Here is an 11,849-nt window from a genome sequence, read left to right on the forward strand (position 1 = left end):
GGTCTCCAGGGAAGAGGAGGCCAAAAGGGGTCGCACGGTTTCCTCCAGGGTATGAATCAGAGGCAAGGTGAGTACAAAGCTTGTGGTTCTCTGTTTTCACAGCCGAATGGTTTAAACTAAAATACAAATATAAGGATGGGGACAGGGGATCATGAAATGACATATATTTTAGTATCTAAAAAAAAAATCACTTCCCTTCATTCTACACTTCCATACAGATCACTCATTTCCTCACAGTTGTCAAGGAAATGCTCTGGCACAGGCGGGCTCTTGTCAAGAGGCACCTGTCCACTCTGGCTTGGTTTGCAGGGTCCTTGGAGATACGGGCACACGCGGGGAGGTCATGCAGGAGGGGAGTGCAGAACCGCGCAGGGCCGGCTCACAGCTAAGAGTGCCCGCCACGGCTTGACAGTACCCTGGGCCCTCCCTGCAGCCATCGCATTGCATGCTGCTTGCAGGTGCATCACTTCCAGGACCAGATGACACCCTCTACTCCTATGTGGGGGGGGGGCAGCAGAAAGCAAAGGGGACAGCTAAGGTCCATCAGCCCAGCCACAGCCCTTAATTGCGACGCAGATTTCCTGACCTTTACTCAGGTGCAGGTCCGGGGCACAGAAAGGGTGCTTTTGTTTTTTTTTCTGCTGGCAGCACAGGGATGCTCCCCCCCACACCCGTCTCTGTGCCTGGGCTCGGGGAGGGGGCTGCAGCCGGGGGAGGGGGCGTCCCATGAAACTGAGAAGAGAAAGGTCTTCCTGGAGCAAATCCAGACACAAGATAACCACGTAACCAAAGGTAAGTGACTTAACCGTCCTCGACCTCAATCTCTGAGGCTGTTATTTAGGGATAATAATACTCGGAAAATCACACGAAACAATAATTGGCCTGGCCTCTGACACACACTTCATCATGGATAATAGAGCGTGTTTATTTTAAAAGCTCCCCCGCCTCACCGATGTTATTAAAGGGTCTGTGGTATGATCCTGCAGGGACAGTGACATAAGGCTCAAACGTGTCCCATCCCTAACCTTCTCTACCAAGGAAATGACACCCAGATCGAGGCACGGGAACTGCTGAGCTGCAGAGACATTACGACTTCAATTTTCACATCTTAAGAAAAGATACACCAGGGTACAAGAAGCTGCGGGAAGGTGTCATTTGCTGGGAGGAGGGCAGGGATTGATGATGCAGCCTGTCCCCAGGCCCGCCCAGGCCGCTCTCTCCCTTTCCACTGGGGGCGCCGGCGCCAGCCCCACCTGCACGGGAATTGGGAACATCAGATGGATCTGAAGTGGTCTGGGGCTGTCTGGTCTGGGTTTAAAAAAACAAACAAACCCCGCCCCCCCCAAAAAAAAATCAAGCAGGGCTAAGGCTCGGGTAGGAGACAAGTGCATTTCCAGCCCTCCCCACCCCGGGGTGTCTCAGTCCATCACTCCCTCGTCTTGGGACCCTGAGGATGCTTCCTGCTGGTAAGTCACTCTCGGTGTCCTGCCCTGGGAAGGTCAAATGGGGCCTGGCTCCTCCTCTCGCTGCGTCTCCCTGCCCGACCCCACCCCGTCTTCGGGTGGCACCTGCGGGCCAGTGGGCCCCACCGCCCTCAGGCGGCCACACGCCCCTTCTGAGCACCTTCTCAGAGGCTGCAGGAGGCGCGGAGTTTTCCAGGGCAGCTCAGAAAGCCACGGGGCATGGATCACGGGGCCTCAGAATCCCGCGCGGGCCTTGCCCTTGGCACCCACGAACGTGCTGGGGGGCAGATGTTCTCGAGGAACCGGGGATGCCGAGAGGCTGGCTCCCTCAGCCCGCCGGCGGGCACGCCAAGCCCCAGGGGGATTCGCCACGCGCAGCCCCACTCATGACTGTATGACCGCGTTGCCGCCTGGAACACGGCTCGGTCCCACTGACGTGCCCAGCGTCTGGCCCACGGGGACCATAGGGCCTCCCGCACATTTTCAGATCGGACCGTCCCCACCCGTGTTTCCAAAGTCCCCCAGGCCTCCAAGATCTCTAGCCCGGCGCTGAGTGTCCCTGTGTCAGATCCCGAAGGGGACGGAAGTCCCCCGTGTCAGCACTTCGTGGCTGTTGAGGTGATAGCACGCGATAACAGGTGGGGTTCTGTTAAAAGGGATTAAAGCATCGGACCGATCCCTAGTTTTGAAGCCCCTGGTCCATCCCGCCGTCTGTACTCAGCCCACAAGGCGGCGTCCCTAAGCTGCAGCAGCACCTGTCTAACCACCGGCTCCCGTAGGGCTGGGGCCGCGGCGTTAGTGGGGCTCAGCGCGGGTCATCCCAGCCTCAAGGATGCTGCCGGGAAAGCGGGAAGCAATCAGCTTATTGCCAGGTGGGGTGGGGGTGAAGGGGGAAGAGGCAGGGCCCGCAAGCCAGGAAGGGAGTGGGAGTATCATGGGCTGTTACTGAGGAATTGCACGCGCACCAGTGACAACTCGCGTGTACGTGCTCCGTAGTTAGCCTGGGGCCACATACTTCATCCCCCGATGTCTTAGACTGAGCATTTACCTCTTCTCGGTGTGCTCAGGTGGGCCGACATGACGTACTGAGTCAGGAAAGAATCAAATCCAGGTGCTGGGGCTGCGGGAGCCCGGGCCCCTTCTAGAGCCCAAGGCAGCCTGTGCGTGGTGAGGTGCAAGCACGCATCAGGGGGACACCTGAGCTGAGGTAGGCTCATGGGAGACCTGCTTGCTCAGATGCTCCGGGGGCAGGAAAAGGCTTTAGAGAGGTGGTTCTTGGCTCTGGTTCCAGCTCAGAAATACTGGAGGAGATTTTTCTAAGTCTCACAAGCCGATCTCTATGCTCACCTACCTCCGGGGATTCTGATTTCATTGGTCTGGGAGGCTGGGAGCAGAATTTTTTAAAAGCATCTTGGGGAGGGGGTGGTGCAGTGTGCAGCCCAGGTCAGCATCACTGCGTGAGGGGTCCCGCATGGGCCCATCCTTGCCTCCGTGTCCCCTTACGTCTTCATCTTCCCAGACTAAGAGTGAAGCTAGGCCCTCACCCACGACCTCATTCCGCAGAAGCAGCTTAAACACCGCAATATGCAAACCTGGAGCACCTGTTCCCAAGAACCTAGCGGCCACTCTGCATTTTCTGATGTTCACAAACAGAGAAGCTGGTAAGGGTGAGCGCAAAACAGAGAAAAACACCCAGGCGAACGGCAGTATGTTGTCCCCAGGAGCCTGACTGGTTGCTTGGGCAAAAATCCTGCTGCTCAGATTATTCCTTAGAAGTAGTCAACCCTAAACTTGGTTCCAAATGGATTAGCTCAGAACTCCAAATGAAAATGCAGGGACATTTTAGAAAAGAGTATTTAAGCATAACTCCCCAAACATGAGAGACTCCTAACTCTGGGAAACGAACAAGGGGTACTGGAAGGGGAGGAGGGCGGGGGGATGGGGTGACTGGTGATGGGCACTGACGGGATGAGCACTGGATGTTACGCTGTATGTTGGCAAATTGGACTCCAATAAAAAATATACAATAAATAAATAAATAAATAAATAAGCAAACAAACAAACGAATATCCCAGGTCAGCAAGCCTGGAGCAGCAAAACTGATTATCCTGCCATAATTAATACATAAATGCATACATACGTACATACACACAGCAGGTGGTGGGAACATTTCCCATCCAGTGGACCAGTCCCTTAGAGCAACAACCCCTACCCCATCCCACTGCAGCCCTGTGTGCAGTGTCCACGTACACAGATGACAGGTAACTAACCTGTATTTAGAGGAGACTGAGGCCCAGGAGGAAAGCACACACCCGGCTATCACCCGCACAACAGAAATGGCTTGATGGGACCCAACTGACCTCACTGGGCAGCCTGGGCTCCTTCCCGGACGTGGGCACCGATTCAGACATAGGACTTCTAGAGACTTGTCATATCTAATCTAATGGAAAGGCACAGAACATTTTTAACCCAACAGCAGATAATTGTAATGAAATGATTCTGGCCAAGAGGGCCCATTTGTAATAATGAATTCAAATCAGATTCATAGAAGCTATAATTCAGCCATAGTGAACACCACCTTCATTTCCCATATCATCTCTCTTCCAAGAAGGCAAAATTACTCAATATTCAGATAATTATTTTTACTTTTCAAGTAGCCCTGTGAAGTAGTTATGAGGAAGATAATATTGCCTCACTTATATAAAATGAGTTTTATCCACGTTCGAGACTTCAGTGTCATCTCCGGCACATCACTTCCTAACGTCCCTCAATGCAATCAAAGACCTATCAAAACAAAACTGATATCTCCAAGGAAGGACACCATCCTTCTCTAAGCCCTGCAATTTCTCACTGGAAAACTCAAACCAGGACCCGGCTTCCTCCACTCCTTTGCTTTTTCTACGAGGTCTCGGGCCTCCTGTGTGACTTCATTCAGGATTTAGAGACAGACTTGAGAGATTTTGATCCGAGGCAGCCACACATTCGAAAAGACTTTCTGCGGCTGGTGGGCCTGGGAAGCATTCAATTTTTTTGGCACACCCTGCACACTTGATGCATTTAGAACACTAAATTTCCAAACACTGGATTCCCAGGGGAATATCTTTAAGGAGACTGAAGTGTGACCATCCTTAAGAATCACAGTCTTTGAAAAAAAAAAGAAAAATACAACGCAGAATAAAACATGATATATTTATCTGGGGGTTAAGGCTAAGGATTTCCCGAGAAGCCAAGACTCTCCCTCTGAGTCCTGACAAATAAGTTTTTCATTGTCAGAGGCACACAGCTGTCAGTCAACAAACCAGAGATGCACACAAAACTAGAGAGACTGGAACCCCCAGAAAGCTGCGGGACATTCGTATGCTGTTCTAGGAAACCCTGTGACAGGAGTGAAAGCTAAACCTTAAGAAAACCAGAAATTACCAGGAATTCCATGATAAAGGCAAAAAAAAGGGAGAACAAATTACAGGCAAAAGCACCTACAATGGAATCACCTGATAAAAACAAAGACTCAACTAGTAAGAGAGAAGAACACAAGAGGTTAAAAAAAAAGGAGGGGAGGAATATAAAGAGATTAAAATGTGGACAATGTGCTGAATCCCTCTATTTCAGAGCAAATTCTACAAAGGAGCAGAGGCAAAACCAGCACAGACCGTGTTTACTTTTTTAAAAATAAAAGCGTGCAATCAGGTAACAGATAACAGTTATCCTCGCACATGTAAGGATTTTTTTCCCCCACAAAGCACAAAAAGCAACTATTCAGCTTTTCCCGTTTTTATTCCCATTCCCATTACCAAGCCCAGCTGCTGAACATTTGAATTGAAGATCATGAAACCAGGCCAGCAGCTAATAAAAAAAAAAAAAAAAAAAAGGTAGAGCAGAGCTGGCCCTCTGCTGGTGGCATTGTCCCACTGCAGAAAGCAGAAAGCAGAAAGCTGGAGTTTTTTAAGTTTCTGCTTTAACTTTCGGGGTCGGGCATGGGACAGAAGGTTTGGAAGGTTAGGCAAGGAGGCCTTATCTGGTGCTGGGCCTCTCTGCCCCCAGGACGAGGTTAGGAGATAAAGACAGGTGTGTGCAGCCTCTCACACCTGCCAGCGTTCACCAGCATTTCCTTGGTGAACCTGCGCCGCAGCCCGGGACCGCATCTAACTTGGAGCCCACGGGTCTGCTGCTGATGTGCATCCCGTAAGTCGGACCTCGGGGAGTGGGCTCCAGAAACTTCCTGAGGCAGCGAGTTAGACGTATGGCACCCGAGTCTGGGACAGGCTGAGGAGTGCCCATAGGACCGGGAGAGAGGGTCTCCCCTCCCGCCGTCCCTAGCGCTCCTTGTACCCTCTCCTTCCCGGGCCCCTGAGCACCAGCAGACACATCTGTTGAAACCTGTCCTCTTTCTCAAAAGCAGCAGCAGCCAAGAATCTCCCAAAGTGCCCAGAATCCCACCTTAGCTTGGGAAAGAACAGCCAGTGTGTCCCAAAAGGCCCTTCTTTCCTTCCCCAGGACGTGGCTCGTCCAGATAACAGAGAGTCCAACCAGAGGAGCCGAAAGAACAGGAAGGAAGCCCCATCCCCAGCCGTTCCTCGGAGAAGCCGGGCTTCTTGGCTGCAGAATCTGGGACAGCATGTTTTATTTTCCCCATAACCATCAAAGTCATAGACAGGGCAAACGCATTCAGCCTGTGTACACTGCGAGCCAGAGTTAAGCTGGGACGTCCCTGAATCTGTCTCCTAGGACCAGAACTGCCTCATTAAAGGGATAAAAGATGATATCTGCTGAGCTGGTGGAAAGTGGTGGCTGCATTCTTATTAAAGTCTCTGCTGCAGCGGGCCCAGTCCCCAAAGGTTCATATTCCAAGAATCTCCACCCCTCTTCCTGGAGCCTGTAAGTGATTCTCTGTAACTCATTAAGGTAAAACAAAACGCTTTCTCTTGTGCCTTTTTCCACACAGGAGTGATGTCCTGGTGGCAAAAGCTTGGCCCGCGCCTGCAAAGACGAAACTGCCCTCATCATTCGAAAGAGGGGTCCCAGGAGCACCGGGCGCCGGACAGGGCCGGCTGGGTCTTGAGCAGACTCACAAGGGGGGGACCCGGCACTTGCAGGGCCTCCCTGGCTGGAGCAAAAGCCACCCCCACGGGGAAGACGGACGACCTGGCCTCCTCTGGACCTTCGGGCCTGCAGGGGGGGCCCCTCCCGGAGCGCCCCGTGGAGGCAGGTGAGCGAGCCCAGGCTGCAATCACAGGGCACTGGAGCTGTCACCTGGGAGCCAGGGCAAGAGTGAATCTCGCCGTGTCATCACCGCCCCCCCACCCCGCCCGGGGGATGCGCGAGCCCCAAGCATGGGCCTGGGTGTCCCGCATCGGAGCCCGGGCCTCCCTGGCCACAGCCAGGGACGAGCCCTGGAGGGGGCAGCTGTGCGGCCCCAGGTCACCCCCAGGTCACCCCCCCGAAGTGCAGCTCCCTACCTGAGGGTGGCGCTCTCCCCCTGCCGGACCGTCACGTTGTCCATGGCTTTGGGGAAGGTGGCATCTCCGCTGCGCACGGGCACTCCTGTGGGCACAAGGAACAGCAGCCTGAGAGACACGACCACGAGGCACTTCCAGGGCAGGAGCAGGTGCCCACAGACCCCCATCCTCGACGGCCGCGGCTTCCCGGGGCTCCGGCGGCGGCGGCGGCGCGGTCCTCGCCCCCCACCCGGGCGGGCGCGCGGCGGGAGGCGCGGGGCGCGGGGGGCGCGCGGGGCGCGGGGGGAGCCCCAGGCCGACCCGGGCGGCGCGGAGGCGAGTCCGGGCTGTGCGCAGCCTCCGGGTCCTCCCGAGATCCTGCCCCAGCTCTGCAGCCCGGCGGAGCCAGGTGCCCCTCCTGCCTCCGAAAGGAGGTTTCCCGGCGCTCCCCTGGGGCGCGGGCGGGGGCGGGCGCGGGGGCGCGGGGAGGGGGGTCAGCGGCCGCCGCCCCTCCTCTGCCTCTGCCTCTGCCTCTGCCTCCGCCTCTGCCTCTGCCTCCGAGGCGCGGCTGGGAGACGCGGCGGGGCGCGTCCTGCGGAGGTCTCGGCACCAAAAGTTTGCAGCCCGGAGGGAGGCGCGAGGCAGGTGTCTGGGCGGCAGAGGTGCCCGCCGGCTGCCGCTCCGCCGACGGGAGGGGGCGTTCCGGAGCCCGCGCGCGCACGGACGGGTCGGGGCCGGCCCGGGGCTCGAACCCGCCGCCCCGAGGCGCCCGAAGTTCCGGCGCCCGCCGGCGCCCTGCGTCCTCACCGCAGCGCGGGCGGCCACTGCCGGCCTCCCCGCCCCGCGCCAGCCCGCCCAGCGCCGCCCGGCCCAGGCTGCGGCCGCACGGGGAGCGGAGCGCGCCCCCCCCCGCCTCCGGGGACGCGGGCGGGACGCGGGGACGCGCGGATGGCTCGGCGGCCGCCCCCGGGCTGCGCTCCCCCTCCCGGAGCCGCCCCGACGCGCGGGCCCGGCCCCGGGTTGTCATGGCAGCGGCGGGGCGGTCAGCGCCGCTCTCCCCTCTCCCCGGGCCGCGGCGGGCGGGGCTCCCGGGGCGCTCCTGGGGCGCGGGGCGCGCCTTAACCCCTGCGGCGCCGCGGCCACCGGGCTGCTCCGCCGAGGTGGGGGGGAGCCCGCGCCACCCCCACCCCCACCCCCACCCCCACCCCGGCAGCCGGGAGGATGCCCCGCCCCTCCGGGTGGGGGGGGCGCAGATGGCAAAGGGGCGCCCGCACCTGTCCTCCTGTCCTCCCGCACACGTCCTCCCGCACCTGTCCTCCCGCATCTGTCCTCCTGCACCTCACCTCTGCACCTGTCCTCCTGCACCTCACTTCTAGCACTTGTCCCCCCGCACCTGACCTCCGCACCTGACCTCCTGCACTCCTCCTCCTGCGCCCGTCCTCCTGAACCTGTCCCCCTGCACCTCACCTCCGCACCTGAGTTCCGCACCTGTCCTCCTGCACCCGTCCTCCTGCACCTCACTTCCGCACCTGTCCTCCGCACCTGACCTCCGCACCTGACCTCCTGCACTCGTCCTCCTGCGCCCGTCCTCCTGAACCTGTCCCCCTGCACCTCACCTCCGCACCTCACCTCCGCACCTGAGTTCCGCACCTGTCCTCCGCACCTGTCCTCCTGCACCCGTCCTCCTGCACCTCACTTCCGCACCTGTCCTCCCGCAACTGTCCTCCGCACCTGTCCCCCGCACCGGACCTCCTGCACCTGTCCTCCTGCACCTGACCTCCGCACCTGCCCTCCACATCTGTTCTCCTGTACCTGACCTCCACACCAGTCCTCTGCACCTGTCCTCCCGGTGTCCCTCGCAGGTCGCCAGGCCCCGCCTGTAAAGCTGAACTTCCCCCCCCCCCCAGGCACCTGAGCCGCGCACACGCGCGTCCCTTTGGCACCTGCCCAGCGACGGCCCCATGGCCAGGCTCCCCCCAGGGCTCTGGAGGAAAGAAGCAGGGCGCTCTCTGCCCCGGGTGCCCCACCTTGGAGCTGCTGGGCGGTGGACACTTTGTGTCTCCCCCCAACACTGGCAAATCTGGGTTTCCTCCTACCGCACCACATACAGAATAGTCCCCAACCGACTCCGTGCGAGTCCTGAGTATCCTTTTTATTAAAAAAAAAAAAAAAAAAAAAAGCAAGAGGTTGGACAAACAAAACACTTGGAGAACCTAAAAAATGTTAGGGTTGATTTGCCCAGACTCCACCCATGGCTTCATGCCCAGAGCACCACGAAGGGGCACCACAGGGCGCGGGGAGGGGGCCTGGGCCCCGGGGGTCCCCCCAAGGCCGGCCCATCGGGTTCTCCCGGTTCTCAGCACGGAGCCCCGCCTCTCCTTGGGCCCTTCCTGTGGCTTCTCTCCTGTCCCTTCTGCCACAAGCCACCCCACACCTGGCCAAAGCACGGCTTATCCCCCTACATCATGATTTAATGGTCACTCTGCAATTTCCTTCACTGTATTCTTTCTCAGTTCCTCTTGTTAAATTAGGCTGGGCTCTGAACAATGAAATTTAATTCAAAAATAAGCTTTAACTTCTTATTCATTACTTCAGTCGCTTTAAGGCTACAAAGGCACCCTCCCCGCTCTCCCTCATGGGAGACTGAGCGCTCGTACACACGGCCCCGTCTTCTCCCATAAAATGGGGAGTCCACGTGTGTGGTTAGGTCTAAAGTTTTTAATGAGAGCATCACACCTCAGGAAGAAAGAATATTTGTCACTAGTCATGCCATGTGTGCTTTATCTCTTTTAATATAGGAAAAAACATGCATCGCCCCTTTCCAGAAGAGAGAGATTAACAAAGACAGGCCCTGGGCAGCACGCGCATCCTGAGCTCATGGGCTACGAGGACGGGAGGAGAGAAATGCCTGGAAGAGAGGCTCAGGCCTCAGAGAGCAGCCCAACTACTTATTTTGGAACCACCTGCCAGTTTTAATGACACACATCTTTCCTTAAGATGTGAGTGGACCTGGGTTTTCTGTATACACGTTGTGCCTGATCCTCTAAACTCTGAGATGCTTTTATCCATCATCACCAGCCTGGAAAGGCTTTTTTTTTTTTTTTCCAGTGTTTTAACCTGAGTGAAGCTGAGAATGTGAGGCTGTGCTGGTGATTTCCTTCAGTTACAGGGGTTTGTGTCTTGAGCCCTGGGCGATGGTGGCATGGGGTTGGGTCAGCCTGCCCCATGAGTTACATAGCCCCCGTCCCTTGGTTGCCATGGGCTCAGATGACATTCCCTCCTCCTCGTGCACCTCGTGCACCTCAGGAGATGCACATGGAGCAGCTGCAAAGTGCTAACTCAGTCTATAAAGGATTGCTTGAAATGGGAAAAGTTACTGGGGTAGAAGTCCAACTGGGAGAAGAACAGAAGGGACAAGAAAATAAGAGTAGCAGAGGTGGGTTGAAGCAACACATTATATATTCTAGATAATAAGTAATAAATCTTTCTTTTGAGGAAGGGATAAGTATCTATTTTGGGGGGGGGGGGCTGATGCCCCTCAGGTATAAGTATCTGGAGTCCAGAAAACAGAGCCTATTGTGTGTATTTTCTTCTAGTAAGCTGGCTTCCTAGTTCAATATTTGTGAGCAACTAAATGACTGAACTCAAGGACTGGCAAGTCAGAGAAATAGCTGCAGAAGTCTAACTTTTACGTTAATCTTTGCCAGCCTATGGTTTTGTGGGGGAGACGTCATTCATGTGTAAGGCTAGGGACCAGTATCCCATTTATAGACTAGAAATCCAAACCAGTTTGGAATGGCAAAGAGAACCGGGGGCGAGGTTCACAATGAGCCAGGACTGAAATGGTTTATACTGGGGATTTTCTAAGGAATGTTTGGTTGAGAACCATGATGGGGAGACTCCCAGTTTAACCCCTTTGGGGCATATATCCACACATATAAAGACAAATTATCTGAGGACAAAGTAAGAGAGCTAAGAACATTGGTTCCAAAGTTGGATTGTCTCTTCGGATCCTGACTCTTCAACCCTTCAGCTGGGTGACTGGTACCTAACAATACCTATCTCAGGGGGGTTTGGGGGTGTCTTGAAATGTCCCCAAGATTTTGTTTTGAGGTCTGATATGTGGACAGACACAGAGACAGCTTCCGTGAAAGAAGAGTTGGTTACTTCCTCCCAAGAGGAAGTGCCCTGCAGAGCCACAGGGGGAAGCGGGGGCAGGGGTAGGGGGTCAAGAAGCAGAAGAAGCAAGCAAGGTGAGGCTGGGTAGGCAAACTTGAGCAAGCTTAGGATCAGATTGTTTGAGTGATTTTGGCAGGTCCTGGGCTGCGTGGTGGTCTCTAGTGCTCCTGGGGTGAGTTGGGGCAGAGGAAATAGCTTGTGTGTGACCCTTGGATAAAGGAGGCGGTTGGGGGATGTGAGCTCTTGATTGGTTTGCCTGCGAAACGCATGCTAAAGACAAGTTGCTTGCCAACTCTAGGAATTAGCTTACCTTGGGGGAGGGGGCAATCCCTCCAGAATTAGAAGCCTCTGAGATGTCAAAACATCATAAAATACAGAAAAATTTTAAGACATGATTAATACAAGGTGGCAATTAATGAGGCGATGTGTTACACACATCGCCAAAGAACTCTGCACATTGGAAGCATTTCATAATCATAGATTATGATTATATAACAGAAGTCCCTGTGATAACAACTTGTGACGTGTAAAAAGATATGAGTGAAAGACTGTAAATGCCCCATGTCCAAACTCGAGCTTTGATTCAGATCTACAGACATCTTGATATTTGGTGTGATTTATAATAGAAAAGGCATAGGTGGATTCAATGCAGTGTAATAACTTCAGAAAACTTAGAGCAGGGAGGTGACATGAACTGACTGAGACTTATAAAATGTGGTCGTCATGTAAAGGGTGGTTTGCAAGGGTACGGCGGGAAACGGAGATTTTCAAG

General features: G+C 55.5%; 1 protein-coding gene across 1 annotated transcript in view; it reads right to left on the reverse strand.

Annotated features, from left to right (window-relative positions):
* Positions 1-7,086, reverse strand: part of OPCML (opioid binding protein/cell adhesion molecule like) — a 494,531-nt gene extending 487,445 nt beyond the window's left edge. The window contains exon 1 of the mRNA XM_055306154.1: positions 6,920-7,086. Coding sequence (XP_055162129.1) covers positions 6,920-7,086 — 167 coding nt within the window. The remainder of the gene's footprint in view (positions 1-6,919) is intronic.
* Positions 7,087-11,849: the final 4,763 nt, after the last annotated feature.

The sequence above is a fragment of the Nyctereutes procyonoides genome, unplaced genomic scaffold, assembly GCF_905146905.1.
Source record: "Nyctereutes procyonoides isolate TBG_1078 unplaced genomic scaffold, NYPRO_anot_genome, whole genome shotgun sequence".
NCBI classification, from domain to species: Eukaryota; Metazoa; Chordata; class Mammalia; order Carnivora; family Canidae; genus Nyctereutes; species Nyctereutes procyonoides.